Below are 24,870 nucleotides of genomic sequence, written 5' to 3'. Positions count from 1 at the left end.
TCTGAGTAATATGGAGATTCTGAGGGGGGGGGAGATCTCCTCTGAGTAATATGGAGATTCTGAGGGGGGGGGGGGAGATCTCCTCTGAGTAATATGGAGATTCTGAGGGGGGGATCTCCTCTGAGTAATATGGAGATTCTGAGGGGGGGGGGGGGGGGGGGGGGGGAGATCTCCTCTGAGTAATATGGAGATTCTGAGGGGGGGGGGAGATCTCCTCTGAGTAATATGGAGATTCTGAGGGGGGGGGGGGGGAGAACTCCTCTGAGTAATATGGAGATTCTGAGGGGGGGAGAACTCCTCTGAGTAATATGGGGATTCTGAGGGGGGGGGGGGGGAGATCTCCTCTGAGTGATATGGGGATTCTGAGGGGGGGGGATATCAGTCAGCACAATTTTCTTTCCCTGTTTTAGCCAAATGTGATATTTACCCATTTTGAGGGGATCGATTTTGAGGTGGATCTCTCTCTCTCTTGAATTCAATTCAATTCAAGGGGCTTTATTGGCATGAGAAACATATGTTAACATTTCCAAAGCAAGTGAAGTAGATAATAAACAAAAGTGAAATAAACAACAAAATTAACAGTCAACATTACACTCACAGAAGTTCCAAAAGAATAAAGACATTACAAATGTCATATTATATACAGTGGGGAGAACAATTATTTTATACACTGCCAATTTTGCAGGTTTTCCTACATACAAAGCATGTAGAGGTCTGTAATTTTTTTTAATCATAGTTACACTTCAACTGTGAGAGACGGAATCTAAAACAAAAATCCAGAAAATCACATTGTATGATTTTTAAGTAATTAATTTGCATTTTATTGCATGACATAAGTATTTGATCACCTACCAACCATTAAGAATTCCGTCTCTCACAGACCTGTTAGTTTTTCTTTAAGAAGCCCTCCTGTTCTCCACTCATTACCTGTGTTAACCGCACCTGTTTGAACTCGTTACCTGTATAAAATACACCTGTCCACACAGTCAATCAAACAGACTCCAACCTCTCCACAATGGCCAAGACCAGGGAGCTGTGTAAGGACATCAGGGATAAAATTGTAGACCTGCACAAGGCTGGGATGGGCTACAGGACAATAGGCAAGCAGCTTGGTGAGAAGGCAACAACTGTTGGCGCAATTATTAGAAAATGGAAGAAGTTCAAGATGACGGTCAATCACCCTCGGTCTGGGGCTCCATGCAAGATCTCATCTCGTGGGGCATCAATGATCATGAGGAAGGTGAGGGATCAGCCCAGAACTACAAGGCAGGACCTGGTCAATGACCTGAAGAGAGCTTGGACCACAGTCTCAAAGAAAACCATTAGTAACACACTACGCCGTCATGGATTAAAATCCTGCAGCGCACGCAAGGTCCCCCTGCTCAAGCCAGTGCATGTCCAGGCCCGTCTGAAGTTTGCCAATGACCATCTGGATGATCCAGAGGAGGAATGGGAGAAGGTCATGTGGTCTGATGAGACAAAAATAGAGCTTTTTGGTCTAATCTCCAATCGCCTTGTTTGGAAACAAGTTGGAAACATCATTCTTTGGGGATGCTTTTCTGCAAAGGGGACAGGACGACTGCACCGTATTGAGGGGAGGATGGATGGGGCCATGTATCGCGAGATCTTGGACAACAACCTCCTTCCCTCAGTAAGAGCATTGAAGATGGGTCGTGGCTGGGTCTTCCAGCATGACAACAACCCGAAACACACAGCCAGGGCAACTAAGGAGTGGCTCCGTAAGAAGCATCTCAAGGTCCTGGAGTGGCCTAGCCAGTCTCCAGACCTAAACCCAATAGAACATCTTTGGAGGGAGCTGAAAGAACGTATTGCCCAGTGACAGCCCCGAAACCTGAAGGATCTGGAGAAGGTCTGTTTGGATTAGTGGGCCAAAATCCCTGCTGCAGTGTGTGCAATCCTTGTCAAGAACTACAGGAAACGTATGATCTCTGTAATTGCAAACAAAGGTTTCTGTACCAAATATTAAGTTCTGCTTTTCTGATGTGTCAAATACTTATGTCATGCAATAAAATGCAAATGAATTACTTAAAAATCATACAATGTGATTTTCTGGATTTTGGTTTTTGTTGTGTCTCTCCACAGTTGAAGTGTACCTATGATTAAAATGACAGACCTCTACATGCTTTGTAAGTAGGAAACACTGCCGATGTTGCAGGTTATCAAATACTGGTTCTCCCAACTGTACATATATATACAGTGTTGTAACGATGTGCAAATAGTTAAAGTACAAAAGGGGAAATAAATTAACATAAATATGGGTTGTATTTACAATGTTGTTTGTTCTTCACCGGTTGACCTTTTCTTGTGATAACAGGTCACAAATCTTGCTGCTGTGATGGCACACTGTGGAATTTCACCCAGTAGATATGGGAGTGTTTCAAAATTGGATTTTGTTTTCAAATTCTTTGTGGATCTGTGTAATCTGAGGGAAATATGTGTCTCTAATATGGTCATACATTTGGCAGGAGGTCAGGAAGTGGAGCTCCGTTTCCACCTCATTTGCTGGGCAGTGTGCATATAGCCTGTCTTCTCTTGAGAGCCAGGTCTGTCTATGGCAGCCTTTCTCAATAGCAAGGCTATGCTCACAGAGTCTGTACATAGTCAAAGCTTTCCTTAAGTTTGGGTCAGTCACAGTGGTCAGGTATTCTGCCAATGTATACTCTCTGTTTAGGGCCAAATAGCATTCTAGTTTGCTCTGTTTTTTTGTTGATTCTTTCCAATCAGTCAATGAATTATATTTTTGTTTTCTCATGATTTGGTTGGGTCTAATTGTGTTGCTGTCCTGGGGCTCTGTGGGGTCTGCTTGTGTTTGTGAACAGAGCCCCAGGAACAGCTTGCTTAGGGGACTCTTCTCCAGGTTCATCTCTCTGGAGGCGATGGCTTTGTTTGGGAATCGCTTCCTTTTAGGTGGTTGTAGAATTTAACGGCTCTTTTCTGGATTTTGATAATTAGCGGGTATCGGCCTAATTCTGCTCTGCATGCATTATTTGGTGTTTTACGTTGTACACATAGGATATTTTTGCAGAATTCTGCATGCAGTCTCAATTTGCTGTGTGTCCCATTTTGTGATTTCTTGGTTGGTGAGCAGACCCCAGACCTCACAACCATAAAGGGCAATGGGCTCTATAACTGATTTAAGTATTTTTAGCCAGATCCCAATTGGTATGTCGAATGTTGCCTTGTCTCTCAGATTGTTCACAGCTTTGTGGAAGTTACCTGTGGCACTGATGTTTAAGCCGAGGTATGTATCGTTTTTTTGTGTGCTCTAGGGCAACGGTGTCTTGATGGAATTTGTAGTTGTGGTCCTTGGCGACTGGACCTTTTTTGGAACACCATTATTTTGGTCTTACTGAGATTTATTCCTCAGGGCCCAGGTCTGACAGAATCTGTGCAGAAGATCTAGGTGCTGCTGTACGCCCTCCTTGGTTGGGGACAGTCTTTTCTCTCCCCCTCTCTCTCCTCCCCTCTCTCTCCTCCCCCTTCTCTCTCTCCACTCCTGTCTCTCCTCCCCCTCTCTCTCCTGTCCTCTATCTCCTCCCCCTCTCTCTCCTCTCCCATCTCTCCTCCCCTCTCCTCCCCCTCTCTCTCCTCTCTCTCCTCCACTTTCTCTCTCCTCTCCCTCTATCTCCTCCCCCTCTCTCTCCTCCCCCCTCTCTCTCCTCCCCTTTCTCTCTCCTCCCCCCTCTCTCTCCTCCCCTTTCTCTCTCCTCCCCCTCTCTCTCTCTCCTCCCCTTTCTCTCTCCTCCCGCATCTCTCTCCTCCCCTTTCTCTCTCCTCCCCCTCTCCTCTCTCCTCCCCCCTCTCTCTCTCCTCCCCCTTCTCTCTCCTCCCATTTCTCTCTCCTCCCCTTTCCCTCCACTCTCGTTCTCTCTCCTCCCCTTTCCCTCCACTCTCGTTCTCTCTCCTCCCCCTCTTTCCCCCTACTCTCTCCCCCCTCTCTCCTCCCCCCTCTCTCCTCCCCCTCTCTCTCCTCCCCCCTCTCTCTCTCCTCCCCCTCTCTCTCTCCTCTCGTTCCCCTCTCTCCTCTCCTCTCCCTCCTCTCCTCCCCTCTCTCCTCTCTCCTCCCCTCTATCTCCTCCCCTCTATCTCCTCCCCTCTCTCTCCTCTCCTCTCTCCTCCCCTCTCGCTCCTTCCCTCGCTCTCCTCCCTTCTCGCTCTCCTCCCCTCTCTCTCCTCCCTTCTCTCTCTCCTCTCCTCCTCTCTCTCCTCTCCCCTCTCTTTTCTCTCCTCTCTCTCCTCCCCTCTCTCTCCTTCGCTCTCTCTCACCTCTCCTCCTCTCTCTTCTCTCCCCTTTCTCTCCTCTCCTCTCTCTCCTCCCTTCTCTCTCCTTCCCTCTCTCTCCTCTCCTCTCTCTTCTCCCCCCTCTGTCTTACCCCCTCTCTCTCCTCCTCACTCTCTCCTCCCCATCTCTCTCCTCCTCACTCTCTCTCCCCCCCTCTCCTCCCCCTCTCTCCTCCCCTCTCTCTCCACCCCTCTCTCTCCTCATCCTCTCTCTCCTCCTCCTCTCTCTCCTCCCACCTCTCTCTCTATGATTCTCAGCTCACTGTAAAAGTACATCCATGTTGCTGGGTCACGGTGACCTATGGTATCCTCCTACTGCAGAGAGATGATACAGGCAAACATACACACACACGTTGCAAAGTGGTTTTGTAGCGTTGCTGAACGTGCACATTGTCTTCTAGGAAATGGTGTTCTCCTGAGGTGGCGTGGAAACTGACCTTGTGGGATTCAGATTAATCAAATTCCCCTGGCGAACAACATGGTTACATTATCAACCCTATTCACCGGTGGTCACACCTGCAAGCAGTGGAAAGGGAATTGATAAGTAACCGTAGTTACTGTTTGGTTAGGTAACCGTAGTTACTGTTTGGTTAGGGATCAGTAATGTTAATGATTTCACACAGTTGTTATGGTTATGCTAGTTTCATTCAAGTTATGTCATAATTGTTCATAACAGGATCAATGTTATACTTTTTCTGTACCTGCTTGGGTATGTTTCTTTCTCAGGAAGCGAGATTCTACTTGATTGGTTGTGAAATTTGGTAAATTGTGCAAGGGGAAATAAACTCATCGTAGTCTGTTCCAGGAAGAAGGTTGTCATGGCAGGGAGAGTGATTAGGTTAGCCTCTCTCTCTCTCTCTCTCTCTCTCTCCCTCTCATGTTCTCTCTCTCTCTCTCTCTCTCTCTCTCTCTCTCTCTCTCTCTCTCTCTCTCTCTCTCTCTCTCTTCTCCCAAATCGTTCCGGCTTTCTGTTTAACTCCACCTTTTCTGTCCCTCCCTCAGCCCCCCCCCCTCTGGTGACAGTCATTCAGGCAGGTTGACCTCGTCTTAGCTCCACCCCTCCTGTTCACCTGGCGCTCGGCCCAGAATGTTGCTGCTATTCCGCCCGTTCTCATTGGTCCCCCCTCACACCCTGCTTGTGAGAAAGGGAAATGACCGCCCTCCCCTCCACTTCCCTCTGCTCTCTCTCTCTCTCTCTCTGCCACTCACCCTCTCTTCGTCACCTTCTTGCTCTGTCTCTCTCTCTCTCGTTTTCTTTCTCTTTCTAAATAGATTTAACACAGCTGGTTGTGCAGTGCTCAACTGTAAGTCATATGGGGTTTGATTTGATTTTCCGACTCGGACCAGAAACGCTGGTAGTTGTGAAAGGGTGCTTTGTACAGGCTGTGTTTGGAATGGTGTGTGTGTGTGTGTGTGTGCTTGTGTGTGTGTGTTTGGAATGGCGTGGTGTGTGTGTGTGTGTTTGGGGAGTGCTGGAGAGTGAACGTTTTGTTTGTTTTAGCAGACACCCTTGCATGGCTGACATTATTACACATGATCCGTTCCCACAGCTGCATAGATGAGCTCTATAGATTGAAGAGAATGACTAAGGGAAAGCAGCATGCTCTTGGGAAACATCATACCATGTTCTAGAGGTTTTCACTGAGGAATGAATGAAGGCAGAAATCAACTCTAAATCGATTCTGTGCAAGGATAGAACACCAAGCTAACCTCTCTCTCTCTCTTCCTGTCTTTCTCTCTCGACAGAGGAAGTGCCTTCCCTGACGTCTACTGCAGCTTCCATCCGCTTCTAAAGCCAAAGCTCCGCCCCCCCCCACCCCACCCCACTTTGCCTCGCTTGCTGCCACGGTAACGCGAGCACAAGGACACCAACCACACACGTCATCCCGGCCCACGCCTAGAACTCACGCCCAGACCTGCACCCTCCTTCAGCTCCAGCCTCCAGCCCCAAGCCTCCTCCAGCCCTATCATCACCAGGCCTCCAGCCCTATCATCACCAGGCCTCCAGCCCTATCATCACCAGGCCTCCAGCCCCAAGCCTCCACCAGCCCTCCCATACCACGCTACCCCACAAAGCCTCTCTCCTTTTGGGGCGAGACTCTCAATCAGAGTCTCCTCCGTTTCTCTGATCTCCATAGATTTACATTCAGTCACAGCCTGCAGCACTACTGTATCCAGAACAGCAGGATCTGAAGCCTGGCAGCTGGATTGTTGGTGAGAGACAAGTTGAGACAGACAGAGAGGGGTAGAGAAATTCTCCGTCGGGATTATTGGCTGTTGAGTGTGTTCTCGATGCTCTAAGGAAAGGGAATGTCCCAATAAACATTGTTACAATACATTTCACCTATCGCCTCGACACGTTTGTTGGAATCTTTCGGAGAATAAGGAAGAGGAGATTTACCTGTGTCCAACCAAAGAACACACAGCAACACACACGTCACGCTTTAGCCCCGATTCGGACAGATTACTTGTATTTTCCTGGACTGTCTCGGTCACCATGGCACACATGAGCATGGCACACATGCGCGACACTAAGTGGCTGACGCTGGAGGTGTGTCGTGAGTTCCAGAGAGACACGTGCTCGCGCTCCGACCAGGAGTGTAAGTTCGCCCACCCGGCCAAGAGCTGCCAGGTGGAGAACGGCCGAGTCATCGCCTGCTTCGACTCGCTCAAGGTAAGAAGGAAGGAGTTACGTTACAGTGGGGGATGTAATCATTAGTCTAAACAGTTGTAAACAGTCCTCCCCATTTCGTTCCATTTGCATCCGGAATGAAGCTATAGGCTACAACCATACATGGTGCTGTGCTTTGATTGGTTGGCATACAAGAAGATCAGGTGGGGGGGGGGGGTTGTTAAGGTAAGAAGGAAGGCGATACGACACAGGGTGAAGCTATGGGGTATGACCATACATGGTGGTGTGATTTGATTGGCTGGCGTACAGAAAGGAGAAGTTAATTGTTTTATTCTCTCATTAATTGTTTGTCAGGCGTTAGAAACGAATGTCGTCCTGGGGTCCAAATGCAAACAGGCACAACATGTGATCTGAAGACTACGTACTGTCAGCCAATGTACATGACCCCGACTACCAAATATCAGCACTACAAGTTTGCACTTATAAGAGTGTTCAGGCGTGGCAAAAGGTCTGCTCCATGGAGAAGTCAAGAGATCAACCCACTTCACACATACACACACACACACCCCATCTGGCTCCTGCATGACATGTGCTCTCTCTAGCCTCACCCACTTCTGGTCATGTGACTGGCACATGTGACGGGGTGGGAAGCAGAGGGGAGAAGGAGGGAGGCATGCTTACACCCCTCCAGATTCAGAAAGGGCAAAGTTACAGATGTAACTTGCTGATATTTTCTGCCTAGGGTGCGAGGAAGTGGTGAAGTGGAGCAGATTTGGAAAGGGGTTCAATTGCACCTCAGTTCCAGTCAGTTTAGGAAACCTACTGACATCCAACGTATAGCTTAAAAACACTCAGAAACCACAAACTACTGTTTTCAGCATATGAATTTAACATAAGGTGATCATTGCTGTTACATGTTGCAAGTGCTATCTATCTACCTCCATCCCTCTCTCTCTAGTGCAGAGCTGAAACGGAGCTGGGGAAAGGGGCGGGTAGCAGGGAGGGTATAGCGTCACGGTGAAGCTTTCAGTCAGTCGTCTCATCACTTCCTGTGCTTCAGCCTTGGGGCGGCGAGGGGGGGGGGGGGGGCAGTGGGGGCACGGTACTCTGTAATTTTCCATCTATTTTTAAGCGCCAGCAGAAAGGCAAACACATCTCTTTCTCTCTCTTCCACTCGCTCTCTATTTTTCTATCGCTCTATCTCTGAAGATCTGTAGAGATGGGAGGACCGACCTCTCCTCTTGGGCCTGATTCAAGGTTCTTGCTTCTGTCCAAGACATCACACACACACAAACACACACACACACAGTCTCTTCCACCATGCCTCCCTTCCCTGAGGGACTTGGAATCATAAATAATATTAGAGATGTTCTACAGGAACATTAAAAACTTAGGGTGTAAAAACACACCCTGTTTTCCTGTCCCCAGTGATTGTTTTCCCTTGGTTCTTGGCCAGGGCAGCTCAGGGCAGCTCAGGGCAGAGAAGAGCAGAGTAGGGTTGTGTGAGCTGATTCTGAGGGCTTGTTCACTACCAGATGTGGACAGAGAAACATTGTCTGGGTACTGCAGCTCTGAGCTAGGCTGAGTAGTGTACTTCTTCACCAGCCAGTACTGGGTCAGAGGCTGGCGGTGTTGAACCTGTCGACACTGTGCACACACACACACACACACACACACACACACACACACACACATAGACACACACACACACAGGCCAGAGTGATTAAAGGTACAGTGTTCTTTCCCTTTGACAAGCAGAGCTGCCAGAGGCCTCTGGTCCAGCAAGTGACCCAATAGAACTGGCTCACTGATCCAACTCTGTCCTCAGTGACCAGACAGAGCTATAGAATGATAGAGCTGTTATCTGTGGAGGGAGGGGGGATGAGTAACACAGGGAAGGGGGAGAGATGTGAACGTGGCAAGGGGATAGGATATGATATGTCATCAGACAAGAGAATGAGGAGAGGTGCTCCATTTCACAGCAGAGAAAGGTCAGCAATTGGAAAATTGTGTCTGGCAGGCATAGGGAGAGAGAGAGAGAGAGAGAGAGAGAGAGAGAGAGAGAGGTTTTTTTGGGGTGAATGTGAGGAGAGCGGGCTGTTTTAGGAGCTTGGGCTTCCTTACAGCCTGGTGTGTGAATGAGAGGCCAGGGATCTTTTAACCATTTGGCCAGTGTTTCCACATGGTAATGAAAAACATAACAACAGAGGAAAAGACAAGGAGAGGAAGAGAGGAAAAGAGGAACAGAGGAGAGGATGAGAGAAGGAGAGGAAGAGAGAGAGGAAAAGAAAAACCTCATTGTGGAAAACCACAATGCAGAAAGAGAGAGAGGCGGGAAATAGGTGGTGATGGGTGATGAGGACCCGCTGACTGTACACACACACACACACTCTTCTCCTCGTGAGAGAGAATTGACCTTCTTCCAGGGTGCATAATTAGCCTCACATAATCACCACAGCAGAGCAGGTCACACCCCTAACAGACACAGAGCAGGTCACACCCCTAACAGACACAGAGCAGGTCACACCCCTAACAGACACAGAGGTAGTCACACCCTTAACAGATGCAGAAGAGGTCACACCCCTAACAGACACAGAGGTAGTCACACCCCTAACAGACACAGAGGAGGTCACACCCCTAACAGACACAGAGGAGTTCACTCCACTAATAGACAAAGAAGAGGTCACTGCCCTAACAGACACAGAGGCAGTCACTCCCCTAACAGACACAGAGGCGGTCACACCCCTAACAGACACAGAGGCGGTCACTCCCCTAACAGACACAGAGGAGGTCACACCCCTAACAGACACAGAGGAGGTCACTCCCCTAACAGACACAGAGGCGGTCACACCCCTAACAGACACAGAGGCGGTCACTCCCCTAACAGACACAGAGGAGGTCACACCCCTAACAGACACAGAGGAGGTCACTCCACTAACAGACAAAGAAGAGGTCACTGCACTAACAGACACAGAGGCGGTCACTCCCCTAACAGACACAGAGGCGGTCACTCCCCTAACAGACACAGAGGAGGTCACACCCTTAACAGATGCAGAGGAGGTCACACCCCTAACAGACACAGATGAGGTCACTCCCCTAACAGACACAGCGGAGGTCACTCCCCTAACAGACACAGAGGCGGTCACTCCCCTAACAGACACAGAGGAGGTCACTCCCCTAACAGACACAGAGGAGGTCACTCCCCTAACAGACACATAACAGAGGTCATCCCCTAACAGACACATAACAGAGGTCACTCCCCTAACAAACACAGAGGAGGTCACTCCCCTAACAGACACAGGGGAGGTCAATCCCCTAACAGACACAGAGGCGGTCACTCCCCTAGCAGACACAGAGGAGGTCACTCCCCTAACAGACACAGAGGAGGTCACACCCCTAACAGACACAGATGAGGTCACTCCCCTAACAGACACAGGGGAGGTCACTCCCCTAACAGACACAGAGGCGGTCACTCCCCTAACAGACACAGAGGAGGTCACTCCCCTAACAGACACAGAGGAGGTCACTCCCCTAACAGACACAGAGGAGGTCACTCCCCTAACAGACACAGGGGAGGTCACTCCCCTAACATAAACATAGTAGAGGAGGTCACACCCCTAACAGACGCAGAGGAGGTCACTCCCCTAACAGAAACATAGTAGAGGAGGTCACACCCCTAACAGACGCAGAGGAGGTCACTCCCCTAACAGACACAGAGGAGGTCACACCCCTAACAGACACAGATGAGGTCACTCCCCTAACAGACACAGATGAGGTCACTCCCCTAACAGACACAGAGGAGGTCACTCCCCTAACAGACACAGAGGAGGTCACTCCCCTAACAGAAACATAGTAGAGGAGGTCACACCCCTAACAGACGCAGAGGAGGTCACTCCCCTAACAAACACAGAGGCGGTCACTCCCCTAACTGACACAGAGGAGGTCACTCCCCTAACTGACACAGAGGAGGTCAATCCCCTAACTGACACAGAGGAGGTCACTCCCCTAACAAACACAGAGGCGGTCACTCCCCTAACTGACACAGAGGCGGTCACTCCCCTAGCAGACACAGAGGAGGTCACTCCCCTAACAGACACAGAGGAGGTCACACCCCTAACAGACACAGATGAGGTCACTCCCCTAACAGACACAGGGGAGGTCACTCCCCTAACAGACACAGAGGCGGTCACTCCCCTAACAGACACAGAGGAGGTCACTCCCCTAACAGACACAGAGGAGGTCACTCCCCTAACAGACACAGAGGAGGTCACTCCCCTAACAGACACAGGGGAGGTCACTCCCCTAACATAAACATAGTAGAGGAGGTCACACCCCTAACAGACGCAGAGGAGGTCACTCCCCTAACAGAAACATAGTAGAGGAGGTCACACCCCTAACAGACGCAGAGGAGGTCACTCCCCTAACAGACACAGAGGAGGTCACACCCCTAACAGACACAGATGAGGTCACTCCCCTAACAGACACAGATGAGGTCACTCCCCTAACAGACACAGAGGAGGTCACTCCCCTAACAGACACAGAGGAGGTCACTCCCCTAACAGAAACATAGTAGAGGAGGTCACACCCCTAACAGACGCAGAGGAGGTCACTCCCCTAACAAACACAGAGGCGGTCACTCCCCTAACTGACACAGAGGAGGTCACTCCCCTAACTGACACAGAGGAGGTCAATCCCCTAACTGACACAGAGGAGGTCACTCCCCTAACAAACACAGAGGCGGTCACTCCCCTAACTGACACAGAGGAGGTCACTCCCCTAACTGACACAGAGGAGGACACTCCCCTAACAGACTAGCTACCCACTCCTAAGCAAACCCTCTGTCCTCCTGTCCTCCATTCCCAGACACAGTCCAGCACTGTGACATCTTTGCATCCCAGACAGACAGAGATAGGCAGGCAGACAGAGATAGGCAGGCAGGCAGACAGACAGACAGACAGACAGACAGACAGACAGACAGACTCACAAAAGAGGTCTGTCTGTCTGTCTGTCTGTCTGTCTGTCTGCCTATCTCTGCCTGCCTGCCTGCCTGCCTGCCTGCCTGCCTGCCTGCCTGCCTGCCTGCCTGACTGCCTGCCTGCCTGTCTGTCTGTCTGTCTGTCTGTCTGTCTGGTATGTGTGGACTGTGAAACTCTGTTAAGGCTCGTACAGACGGGTTGAATCCAAAGGAGTTGGTCAGAACTGAGCAGAGTGAGGTCATGTAGCAGGCTAGCAGTGGCCCCTACTCCACTACCACAGACCCAGTTAAACACACTTGTCCAGCCTGTCAGTGGAAAGGTAAATATTTACACCACATTGACATACTTCAGCAATCTCCCCTTAACTAACCAGCCACACAGCCAGCAGGGAGCATGACAGCAGCAGCCCTACTCTGTACTCTGTGCTCTGTACTCTCACTCTGCACTCTGTGCTCTGTGCTTTGTACTCTCACTCTGCACTCTGTACTCTCACTCTGTACTCTGTACTCTCACTCTGTACTCTGTACTCTGTGCTCTCACTCTGCACTCTGTACTCTGTGCTCTCACTCTGCACTCTGTACTCTGTGGTCTGTGCTCTGTACTCTCACTCTGTAATCTGTAATCTGTACTCTCACTCTGTACTCTGCACTCTGTACTCTGTACTCTGTACTCTCACTCTGTACTCTGTACTCTGTACTCTGTGCTCTCACTCTGCACTCTGTACTCTGTGCTCTCACTCTGTATTCTCACTCTGTAATCTGTACTCTGCACTCTGTGCTCTCACTCTGCACTCTCACTCTGTAATCTGTACTCTGTACTCTGTACTCTGTACTCTCACTCTGTACTCTGTGCTCTGTGCTCTGTACTCTGTACTCTGTACTCTCACTTTGTACTCTCACTTTGTACTCTGTGCTCTGTACTCTCACTCTGTTCTCTGTGCTCTCACTCTGTTCTTTGTACTCTCACTTTGTACTCTGTGCTCTGTGCTCTGTACTCTCACTCTGAACTCTGTACTCTCACTCTGTACTCTGCACTTTGTACTCTGTGCTCTGTACTCTCACTCTATACTCTGTGCTCTGTACTCAGTACTCTGTACTCTCACTTTGTACTCTGTGCTCTGTACTCTCACTCTGTTCTCTGTGCTCTCACTCTGTTCTCTGTACTCTCACTCTGTACTCTGCACTCTGTGCTCTGTACTCCGTACTCTGTACTCTCACTCTGTACTCTCACTCTGTACTCTGTACTCTGTGCTCTCACACTGTACTCTGTACTCTGTACTCTGTACTCTCACTCTGTTCTCTGTGCTCTCACTCTGTACTCTGTACTCTGTACTCTGCACTCTGTACTCTCACTCTGTACTCTGTATTCTCACTCTGTACTCTGCTCTGTGCTCTCACTCTGTACTCTGTACTATGTACTCTGTACTCTCACTGTACTCTCACTCTGTACTCTGTACTCTGTACTCTCACTCTGTACTCTGCTCTGTGCTCTCACTCTGCACTCTGTACTCTGTACTCTGTACTCTGCACTCTGCACTCTGTACTCTCACTCTGTACTCTGTGCTATGTGCTCTCACTCTGCACTCTGTACTCTGTGCTCTCACTCTGTATTCTCACTGTAATCTGTACTCTGCACTCTGTGCTCTGCACTCTGTACTCTCACTCTATACTCTGTACTTCTCTGTGCTCTCACTCTGTTCTCTGTGCTCTCACTCTGTTCTCTGTGCTCTGCACTCTCACTCTGTACTCTGTGCTCTGTGCTCTGTACTCTGTACTCTCACTCTGTACTCTGTACTCTCACTCTGTTCTCTGTGCTCTCACTTTGTTCTCTGTACTCTCACTCTGTACTTTGTGCTCTCTTTCTGTACTCTCACTCTGTACTCTGTGCTCTGTACTCTATACTCTCACTCTGTACTCTGTACTCTGTACTCTGTACTCTGTACTCTCACTCTGTACTCTGTGCTCTTTTTCTGTACTCTCACTCTGTACTCTGTGCTCTGTACTCTATACTCTCACTCTGTACTCTGTACTCTGTATTCTCACTCTGTACTCTGTGCTCTCTTTCTGAACTCTCACTCTGTATTCTCTACTCTGCACTCTCTACTCTGCACGCTCTACTCTCTACTCTCCCTCTGTGCTCTGTGCTCTGCACTCTGTACAAGCCAAGGCTACATAGTGCGATAGGCCATGCAGTGTGTGTGTGTGTTTGCTTGTGTGTGCACATATTTTAGTGTGCTTGCTTTAGTGCTTCTGTTCAAGTGTGTTTCTTTGTGTGTGATCCGAACCAAGCTTGCATTCCTGCTCCACTGAGTTTGGATAAATCTCTCTCTCTCTCTCTCTCTCTCTCTCTTTCTTTCTTTCTTTCTTTCTTTCTTTCTTTCTTTCTTTCTTTCTTTCTTTCTTTCTTTCTTTCTTTCTTTCTTTCTTTCTTTCTTTCTTTCTTTCTTTCTTTCTCTCTCTCTCTCTCTCTCTCTCTCTCTCTCTCTCACACACACACACACACAGAACTGGCGGGTTCACCAGTTAGACATGTGGAGTAAATATAAACATAGTTGCTAGTGGACAGTGTTTTGTCTGAACTAGAACAACACAAGCCCAGTTACCTCTCTTCCCCTTCTCTCCCTTCCTCTAATACTGCCTATGTCTACAAGAGAGGGAAGAAAGGAGAGAGAAATGTATAAATAAAGCCTTTAGAGAGTTCATATCTCTACAATCTAGTCAGCCTTTACGGCGTTCAGTACAATCTAGTTAACCTTTACAGTGTTCATATCTCTACAATCTAGTGAGCCTTTACAGTGTTCAGTACAATCTAGTCAGTCTTTACAGTGTTCATATCTCTACAATCTAGTCAGTCTTTACAGTGTTCAGTACAATCTAGTCAGTCTTTACAGTGTTCATATCTCTACAATCTAGTCAGCCTTTACAGTGTTCAGTACAATCTAGTCAGTCTTTACAGTGTTCAGTACAATCTAGTCAGTCTTTGCAGTGTTCATATCGCTACAATCTAGTCAGCCTTTACAATGTTCAGTACAATCTAGTCAGCCTTTACAGTGTTCATATCTCTACAATCTAGTCAGTCTTTACAGTGTTCAGTACAATCTAGTCAGTCTTTACAGTGTTCAGTACAATCTAGTCAGCCTTTACAGTGTTCATATCGCTACAATCTAGTCAGTCTTTACAGTGTTCAGTACAATCTAGTCAGCCTTTACAGTTTTCATATCGCTACAACCTAGTCAGCCTTTACAGTGTTCAGTACAATCTAGTCAGCCTTTACAGTGTTCAGTACAATCTAATCAGTCTTTACAGTGTTCAGTACAATCTAGTCAGCATTTACAGTGTTCATATCTCTACAATCTAGTCAGCCTTTACAGTGTTCAGTACAATATAGTCAGCCTTTACAGTGTTCATATCTCTACAATCTAGTCAGTCTTTACAGTGTTCAGTACAATATAGTCAGCCTTTACAGTGTTCATATCTCTACAATCTAGTCAGTCTTTACAGTGTTCAGTACAATCTAGTCAGCCTTTACAGTGTTCATATCTCTACAATCTAGTCAGCCTTTAGTGTTCATATCTCTACAATCTAGTCAGCCTTTAGTGTTCATATCTCTACAATCTAGTCAGCCTTTAGTGTTCATATCTCTACAATCTAGTCAGCCTTTAGTGTTCATATCTCTACAATCTAGTCAGTCTTTACAGTGTTCATATCTCTTCAATCTAGTCAGTCTTTACAGTTTTCATATCTCTACAATCTAGTCAGCCTTTACAGTGTTCATATCGCTACAATCTAGTCAGCCTTTACAGTGTTCAGTACAATCTAGTCAGTCTTTACAGTGTTCAGTACAATCTAGTCAGCCTTTACAGTGTTCATATCTCTACAATCTAGTCAGCCTTTAGTGTTCATATCTCTACAATCTAGTCAGTCTTTACAGTGTTCATATCTCTTCAATCTAGTCAGTCTTTATAGTTTTCATATCTCTACAATCTAGTCAGCCTTTACAGTGTTCATATCGCTACAATCTAGTCAGCCTTTACAGTGTTCAGTACAATCTAGTCAGCCTTTACAGTGTTCATATCTCTACAATCTAGTCAGCCTTTAGTGTTCATATCTCTACAATCTAGTCAGCCTTTACAGTGTTCAGTACAATATAGTCAGCCTTTACAGTGTTCATATCTCTACAATCTAGTCAGTCTTTACAGTGTTCATATCTCTACAATCTAGTCAGCCTTTACAGTGTTCATATCTCTACAATCTAGTCAGCCTTTAGTGTTCATATCTCTACAATCTAGTCAGCCTTTAGTGTTCATATCTCTAAAATCTAGTCAGCCTTTAGTGTTCATATCTCTACAATCTAGTCAGCCTTTAGTGTTCATATCTCTACAATCTAGTCAGTCTTTACAGTGTTCATATCTCTTCAATCTAGTCAGTCTTTACAGTGTTCATATCTCTACAATCTAGTCAGCCTTTACAGTGTTCAAATCGCTACAATCTAGTCAGCCTTTACAGTGTTCAGTACAATCTAGTCAGTCTTTACAGTGTTCAGTACAATCTAGTCAGCCTTTACAGTGTTCATATCTCTACAATCTAGTCAGCCTTTACAGTGTTCAGTACAATCTAGTCAGTCTTTACAGTGTTCATATCTCTACAATCTAGTCAGCCTTTACAGTGTTCAGTACAATCTAGTCAGTCTTTACAGTGTTCAGTACAATCTAGTCAGCCTTTACAGTGTTCATATCTCTACAATCTAGTCAGCCTTTAGTGTTCATATCTCTACAATCTAGTCAGCCTTTACAGTGTTCAGTACAATCTAGTCAGTCTTTACAGTGTTCATATCTCTACAATCTAGTCAGCCTTTACAGTGTTCAGTACAATCTAGTCAGTCTTTACAGTGTTCAGTACAATCTAGTCAGCCTTTACAGTGTTCATATCTCTACAATCTAGTCAGCCTTTAGTGTTCATATCTCTACAATCTAGTCAGTCTTTACAGTGTTCATATCTCTTCAATCTAGTCAGTCTTTACAGTTTTCATATCTCTACAATCTAGTCAGCCTTTACAGTGTTCATATCGCTACAATCTAGTCAGCCTTTACAGTGTTCAGTACAATCTAGTCAGCCTTTACAGTGTTCATATCTCTACAATCTAGTCAGCCTTTAGTGTTCATATCTCTACAATCTAGTCAGCCTTTACAGTGTTCAGTACAATATAGTCAGCCTTTACAGTGTTCATATCTCTACAATCTAGTCAGTCTTTACAGTGTTCATATCTCTACAATCTAGTCAGCCTTTACAGTGTTCATATCTCTACAATCTAGTCAGCCTTTAGTGTTCATATCTCTACAATCTAGTCAGCCTTTAGTGTTCATATCTCTAAAATCTAGTCAGCCTTTAGTGTTCATATCTCTACAATCTAGTCAGCCTTTAGTGTTCATATCTCTACAATCTAGTCAGTCTTTACAGTGTTCATATCTCTTCAATCTAGTCAGTCTTTACAGTGTTCATATCTCTACAATCTAGTCAGCCTTTACAGTGTTCAAATCGCTACAATCTAGTCAGCCTTTACAGTGTTCAGTACAATCTAGTCAGTCTTTACAGTGTTCAGTACAATCTAGTCAGCCTTTACAGTGTTCATATCTCTACAATCTAGTCAGCCTTTACAGTGTTCAGTACAATCTAGTCAGTCTTTACAGTGTTCATATCTCTACAATCTAGTCAGCCTTTACAGTGTTCATATCTCTACAATCTAGTCAGCCTTTACAGTGTTCAGTACAAGCTAGTCAGTCTTTACAGTGTTCAGTACAATCTAGTCAGTCTTTACAGTGTTCATATCTCTACAATCTAGTCAGCCTTTACAGTGTTCAGTACAATCTAGTCAGTCTTTACAGTGTTCAGTACAATCTAGTCAGTCTTTACAGTGTTCATATCTCTACAATCTAGTCAGCCTTTACAGTGTTCATATCTCTACAATCTAGTCAGTCTTTACAGTGTTCATATCGCTTCAATCTAGTCAGTCTTTACAGTGTTCATATCTCTACAATCTAGTCAGCCTTTACAGTGTTCATATCGCTACAATCTAGTCAGTCTTTACAGTGTTCAGTACAATCTAGTCAGCCTTTACAGTGTTCATATCTCTACAATCTAGTCAGCCTTTACAGTGTTCAGTACAATCTAGTCAGTCTTTACAGTGTTCATATCTCTACAATCTAGTCAGCCTTTACAGTGTTCATATCTCTACAATCTAGTCAGCCTTTACAGTGTTCAGTACAATCTAGTCAGCCTTTACAGTGTTCAGTACAATCTAGTCAGTCTTTACAGTGTTCAGTACAATCTAGTCAGCCTTTACAGTGTTCATATCTCTACAATCTAGTCAGCCTTTAGTGTTCATATCTCTACAATCTAGTCAGCCTTTACAGTGTTCAGTACAATATAGTCAGCCTTTACAGTGTTCATATCTCTACAATCTAGTCAGTCTTTACAGTGTTCAGTACAATATAGTCAGCCTTTACAGTGTTCATATCTCTACAATCTATTCAGTCTTTACAGTGTTCAGTACAATCTAGTCAGCCTTTACAGTGTTCATATCTCTACAATCTAGTCAGCCTTTAGTGTTCATATCTCTACAATCTAGTCAGCCTTTAGTGTTCATATCTCTACAATCTAGTCAGCCTTTAGTGTTCATATCTCTACAATCTAGTCAGCCTTTAGTGTTCATATCTCTACAATCTAGTCAGTCTTTACAGTGTTCATATCTCTTCAATCTAGTCAGTCTTTACAGTGTTCATATCTCTACAATCTAGTCAGCCTTTACAGTGTTCAAATCGCTACAATCTAGTCAGCCTTTACAGTGTTCAGTACAATCTAGTCAGTCTTTACAGTGTTCAGTACAATCTAGTCAGCCTTTACAGTGTTCATATCTCTACAATCTAGTCAGCCTTTACAGTGTTCAGTACAATCTAGTCAGTCTTTACAGTGTTCATATCTCTACAATCTAGTCAGCCTTTACAGTGTTCATATCGCTACAATCTAGTCAGCCTTTACAGTGTTCAGTACAAGCTAGTCAGTCTTTACAGTGTTCAGTACAATCTAGTCAGTCTTTACAGTGTTCATATCTCTACAATCTAGTCAGCCTTTACAGTGTTCAGTACAATCTAGTCAGTCTTTACAGTGTTCAGTACAATCTAGTCAGTCTTTACAGTGTTCATATCTCTACAATCTAGTCAGCCTTTACAGTGTTCATATCTCTACAATCTAGTCAGTCTTTACAGTGTTCATATCGCTTCAATCTAGTCAGTCTTTACAGTGTTCATATCTCTACAATCTAGTCAGCCTTTACAGTGTTCATATCGCTACAATCTAGTCAGTCTTTACAGTGTTCAGTACAATCTAGTCAGCCTTTACAGTGTTCATATCTCTACAATCTAGTCAGCCTTTACAGTGTTCAGTACAATCTAGTCAGCCTTTACAGTGTTCATATCTCTACAATCTAGTCAGCCTTTAGTGTTCATATCTCTACAATCTAGTCAGCCTTTACAGTGTTCAGTACAATATAGTCAGCCTTTACAGTGTTCATATCTCTACAATCTAGTCAGTCTTTACAGTGTTCAGTACAATATAGTCAGCCTTTACAGTGTTCATATCTCTACAATCTATTCAGTCTTTACAGTGTTCAGTACAATCTAGTCAGCCTTTACAGTGTTCATATCTCTACAATCTAGTCAGCCTTTAGTGTTCATATCTCTACAATCTAGTCAGCCTTTAGTGTTCATATCTCTACAATCTAGTCAGCCTTTAGTGTTCATATCTCTACAATCTAGTCAGCCTTTAGTGTTCATATCTCTACAATCTAGTCAGTCTTTACAGTGTTCATATCTCTTCAATCTAGTCAGTCTTTACAGTGTTCATATCTCTACAATCTAGTCAGCCTTTACAGTGTTCAAATCGCTACAATCTAGTCAGCCTTTACAGTGTTCAGTACAATCTAGTCAGTCTTTACAGTGTTCAGTACAATCTAGTCAGCCTTTACAGTGTTCATATCTCTACAATCTAGTCAGCCTTTACAGTGTTCAGTACAATCTAGTCAGTCTTTACAGTGTTCATATCTCTACAATCTAGTCAGCCTTTACAGTGTTCATATCGCTACAATCTAGTCAGCCTTTACAGTGTTCAGTACAAGCTAGTCAGTCTTTACAGTGTTCAGTACAATCTAGTCAGTCTTTACAGTGTTCATATCTCTACAATCTAGTCAGCCTTTACAGTGTTCAGTACAATCTAGTCAGTCTTTACAGTGTTCAGTACAATCTAGTCAGTCTTTACAGTGTTCATATCTCTACAATCTAGTCAGCCTTTACAGTGTTCATATCTCTACAATCTAGTCAGTCTTTACAGTGTTCATATCGCTTCAATCTAGTCAGTCTTTACAGTGTTCATATCTCTACAATCTAGTCAGCCTTTACAGTGTTCATATCGCTACAATCTAGTCAGTCTTTACAGTGTTCAGTACAATCTAGTCAGCCTTTACAGTGTTCATATCTCTACAATCTAGTCAGCCTTTACAGTGTTCAGTACAATCTATTCAGTTATTACAGTGTTCATATCTCTACAATCTAGTCAGCCTTTACAGTGTTCATATCTCTACAATCTAGTCAGCCTTTACAGTGTTCAGTACAATCTAGTCAGTCTTTACAGTGTTCAGTACAATCTAGTCAGTCTTTACAGTGTTCATATCTCTACAATCTAGTCAGCCTTTACAGTGTTCAGTACAATCTAGTCAGTCTTTACAGTGTTCAGTACAATCTAGTCAGTCTTTACAGTGTTCATATCTCTACAATCTAGTCAGCCTTTACAGTGTTCAGTACAATCTTGTCAGTCTTTACAGTGTTCATATCGCTACAATCTAGTCAGTCTTTACAGTGTTCAGTACAATCTAGTCAGCCTTTACAGTGTTCATATCTCTACAATCTCGTCAGCTTTTACAGTGTTCAGTACAATCTTGTCAGCCTTTACAGTGTTCATATCTCTACAATCTAGTCAGCCTTTACAGTGTTCAGTACAATCTAGTCAGTCTTTACAGTGTTCATATCTCTACAATCTAGTCAGCCTTTACAGTGTTCATATCGCTACAATCTAGTCAGCCTTTAAAGTGTTCAGTACAATCTAGTCAGTCTTTACAGTGTTCAGTACAATCTAGTCAGTCTTTACAGTGTTCATATCTCTACAATCTAGTCAGCCTTTACAGTGTTCATATCTCTGCAGTCTAGTCAGCCTTTAGTGTTCATATCTCTACAATCTAGTCAGCCTTTAGTGTTCATATCTCTACAATCTAGTCAGCCTTTACAGTGTTCAGTACAATCTAGTCAGACTTTACAGTGTTCATATCTCTGCAATCTAGTCAGCCTTTACAGTGTTCAGTACAATCTAGTCAGTCTTTACAGTGTTCATATCGCTACAATCTATTCAGTCTTCACAGTGTTCATATCTCTACAATCTAGTCAGCCTTTACAGTGTTCATATCTCTACAATCTATTCAGCCTTTACAGTGTTCAGTACAATCTAGTCAGTCTTTACAGTGTTCATATCTCTACAATCTAGTCAGCCTTTACAGTGTTCATATCTCTACAATCTAGTCAGCCTTTACAATGTTCAGTACAATCTAGTCAGTCTTTACAGTGTTCATATCTCTACAATCTAGTCAGCCTTTACAGTGTTCAGTACAATCTAGTCAGTCTTTACAGTGTTCAGTACAATCTAGTCAGTCTTTACAGTGTTCATATCTCTACAATCTAGTCAGTCTTTACAGTGTTCAGTACAATCTAGTCAGCCTTTACAGTGTTCATATCTCTACAATCTAGTCAGCCTTTACAGTGTTCATATCGCTACAATCTAGTCAGTCTTTTCAGTGTTCAGTACAATCTAGTCAGCCTTTACAGTGTTCATATCTCTACAATCTAGTCAGCCTTTACAGTGTTCAGTACAATCTTGTCAGCCTTTACAGTGTTCATATCTCTACAATCTAGTCAGTCTTTACAGTGTTCAGTACAATCTAGTCAGCCTTTACAGTGTTCATATCTCTACAATATAGTCAGCCTTTACAGTGTTCAGTACAATCTAGTCAGACTTTACAGTGTTCCTATCTCTACAATCTAGTCAGCCTTTAGTGTTCATATCTCTACAATCTAGTCAGCCTTTACAGTGTTCAGTACAATCTATTCAGTCTTTACAGTGTTCATATCTCTACAATCTAATCAGTCTTTACAGTGTTCAGTACAATCTAGTCAGCCTTTACAGTGTTCAGTACAATCTAGTCAGCCTTTACAGTGTTCATATCTCTACAATCTAGTCAGTCTTTACAGTGTTCATATCTCTACAATCTAGTCAGCCTTTACAGTGTTCATATCTCTACAATCTAGTCAGCCTTTACAGTGTTCATATCTCTACAATCTAGTCAGTCTTTACAGTAAATGTAAAAATTGTCACAGTTCTGGTCTAAGGGGTGGCTATCCCATAGAAACCAATGCAATAGCAACTAGGTCTGGTCTACTTAGTTCATTGACTGTATAGGAGCCAGTGAGATATCTTGCTTCCTCTTCAGTCTCTTCAGTACAATCTAGTCAGTCTTTACAGTGTTCATATCTCTACAATCTAGTCAGTCTTTACAGTGTTCATATCGCTACAATCTAGTCAGTCTTTACAGTGTTCAGTACAATCTAGTCAGCTTTTACAGTGTTCATATCTCTACAATCTAGTCAGTCTTTAAAGTGTTCATATCGCTTCAATCTAGTCAGTCTTTACAGTGTTCATATCTCTACAATCTAGTCAGCCTTTACAGTGTTCATATCTCTACAATCTAGTCAGCCTTTACAGTGTTCAGTACAATCTAGTCAGTCTTTACAGTGTTCATATCTCTACAATCTAGTCAGCCTTTACAGTGTTCATATCTCTACAATCTAGTCAGCCTTTACAGTGTTCATATCTCTACAATCTAGTCAGCTTTTACAGTGTTCATATCTCAATGCTGAAAACAGCTTGGTGGTGCTCCTATTGTTACTTTTTGTATAATCTGTTGTATCCACATATCTATACTGAGATCAGACTACAGCTCTATTGTCTCGATATCTATACTGAGGTCAAACTACAGCTCTATTGTCTAGATATCTATCCTGAGATCAGACTACAGCTCTATTGTCTAGATATCTTTACTGAGATCAGACTACAGCTCTATTGTCTCGATATCTATACTGAGATCAGACTACAGCTCTATTGTCTCGAAATCTTTACTGAGATCAGACTACAGCTCTATTGTCTAGATATCTATACTGAGATCAGCCTGGGGCTCCATTTCTTAGAGAAACAATGCACGTAATTATGCGCGTATGACTGTATGTGTGTACGTGCAAGCATGTCTGTGTGTGATTTGTGTGTGTGATTTGTGTGAGAGAGAGATCTGGTCCACCGTTCTGCACATCATGGAAGGGCGTACTGAACAGCAGTATTACCACGGTATTACCTTGGAAACTAGAGTTGAAACATTACACCACAGGTGTCAAAACTCCTTCCATGTAGGGCCAAGTGTCTGTGGATTATCACTTCTCCATTGTACTTGATTCTTCAATCAAGGTCACTGTTTATTTAAGAACTCCTCTCACCTGGTTGTCAGTTAGGAACTCTCCTCACCTGGTTGTCGAGGTCTTAATTGGTCAGTTAGGAACTCTCGTCACCTGATTGTCAGTTAGGAACTCTCCTCACCTGGTTGTCAAGGTCTTAATTGGTCAGTTAGGAACTCTCCTCACCTGGTTGTCGAGGTCTTAATTGGTCAGTTGGGAACTCTCCTCACCTGGTTGTCGAGGTCTTAATTGATCAGTTAGGAACTCTCCTCACCTGGTTGTCGAGGTCTTAATTGATCAGTTAGGAACTCTCCTCACCTGGTTGTCGAGGTCTTAATTGGTCAGTTAAGAACTCCCCTCACCTGATTGTCGAGGTCTTAATTGGCAGTTAGGAACTCCCCTCACCTGGTTGTCAAGGTCTTAATTGGTCAGTTAGGAACTCTCCTCACCTGGTTGTCGAGGTCTTAATTGGTCAGTTAGGAACTCTCCTCACCTGGTTGTTGAGGTCTTAATTGGTCAGTTAGGAACTCTCCTCACCTGGTTGTCGAGGTCTTAATTGGTCAGTTAGGAACTCTCCTCACCTGGTTGTCGAGGTCTTAATTGGTCAGTTAGGAACTCTTCTCACCTGGTTGTCGAGGTCTTAATTGGTCAGTTAGGAACTCTCCTCACGTGGTTGTCAAGGTCTTAATTGGTCAGTTAGGAACTCTCCTCACCTGGTTGTCGAGGTCTTAATTGGTCAGTTAGGAACTCGCCTCACCTGGTTGTCGGGGTCTTAATTAGTAAGTTAGGAACTCTCCTCACCTGGTTGTCGAGGTCTTAATTGGTCAGTTAGGAACTCTCCTCACCTGGTTGTCGAGGTCTTAATTAGTCAGTTAGGAACTCTCCTCACCTGGTTGTCGAGGTCTTAATTAGTCAGTTAGGAACTCTCCTCACCTGGTTGTCGAGGTCTTAATTGGTCAGTTAGGAACTCTCCTCACCTGGTTGTTGAGGTCTTAATTAGTCAGTTAGGAACTCTCCTCACCTGGTTGTCGAGGTCTTAATTGCAGATGAATTGAAAGGAAGTCATAAAAGCCTGCAGACACTTGGTCCTCCATGGAACGAGTTTGACACCCCTGTATTGGAAACACAGAGCAGATTCCCCATATAAACCTGTCCTTGCTTCAGTTGCTACAGTCTTAGAGTAAAAGGGTTCCAAAAGGGTTCTTCAGCTATCCCCATAGGAGAACCCTTTTTGGTTCCTCTACGGAAAAGGTTCTCGCTGAAACCAAATGGGTTCTACCCTATTAGGTTCTAGATAGCACCTTTTTTCTAAGAGTGTAGGATGATGAATGAGAGGAATACTGTGTTAGTGCAGTACACTGATA

At 44.7% G+C, this 24,870-nt stretch overlaps 1 protein-coding gene across 14 annotated transcripts in view; it reads left to right on the top strand.

Moving 5' to 3' along the window:
• The window catches only part of LOC110530751 (muscleblind-like protein 1), a 102,247-nt gene that overhangs the window by 38,092 nt on the left and 39,285 nt on the right, over positions 1 to 24,870 (top strand). For 13 of the 14 annotated variants that reach the window (XM_036986438.1, XM_036986439.1, XM_036986445.1 and 10 more), the window contains one exon: positions 6,049 to 6,976. In XM_036986438.1, coding sequence (XP_036842333.1) covers positions 6,800 to 6,976 — 177 coding nt within the window. In that variant the 5' untranslated portion in view covers positions 6,049 to 6,799. Of the gene's footprint in view, positions 1 to 5,588; positions 5,607 to 6,048; positions 6,977 to 24,870 lie in introns of those variants that run through there. The other variant, XM_036986441.1, reaches the window with a different exon arrangement.

The sequence above is a fragment of the Oncorhynchus mykiss genome, chromosome 8, assembly GCF_013265735.2.
Source record: "Oncorhynchus mykiss isolate Arlee chromosome 8, USDA_OmykA_1.1, whole genome shotgun sequence".
NCBI classification, from domain to species: Eukaryota; Metazoa; Chordata; class Actinopteri; order Salmoniformes; family Salmonidae; genus Oncorhynchus; species Oncorhynchus mykiss.
Note: the sequence above shows the minus strand (reverse complement) of the source record. Positions and strands in the feature narration are given on the sequence as shown.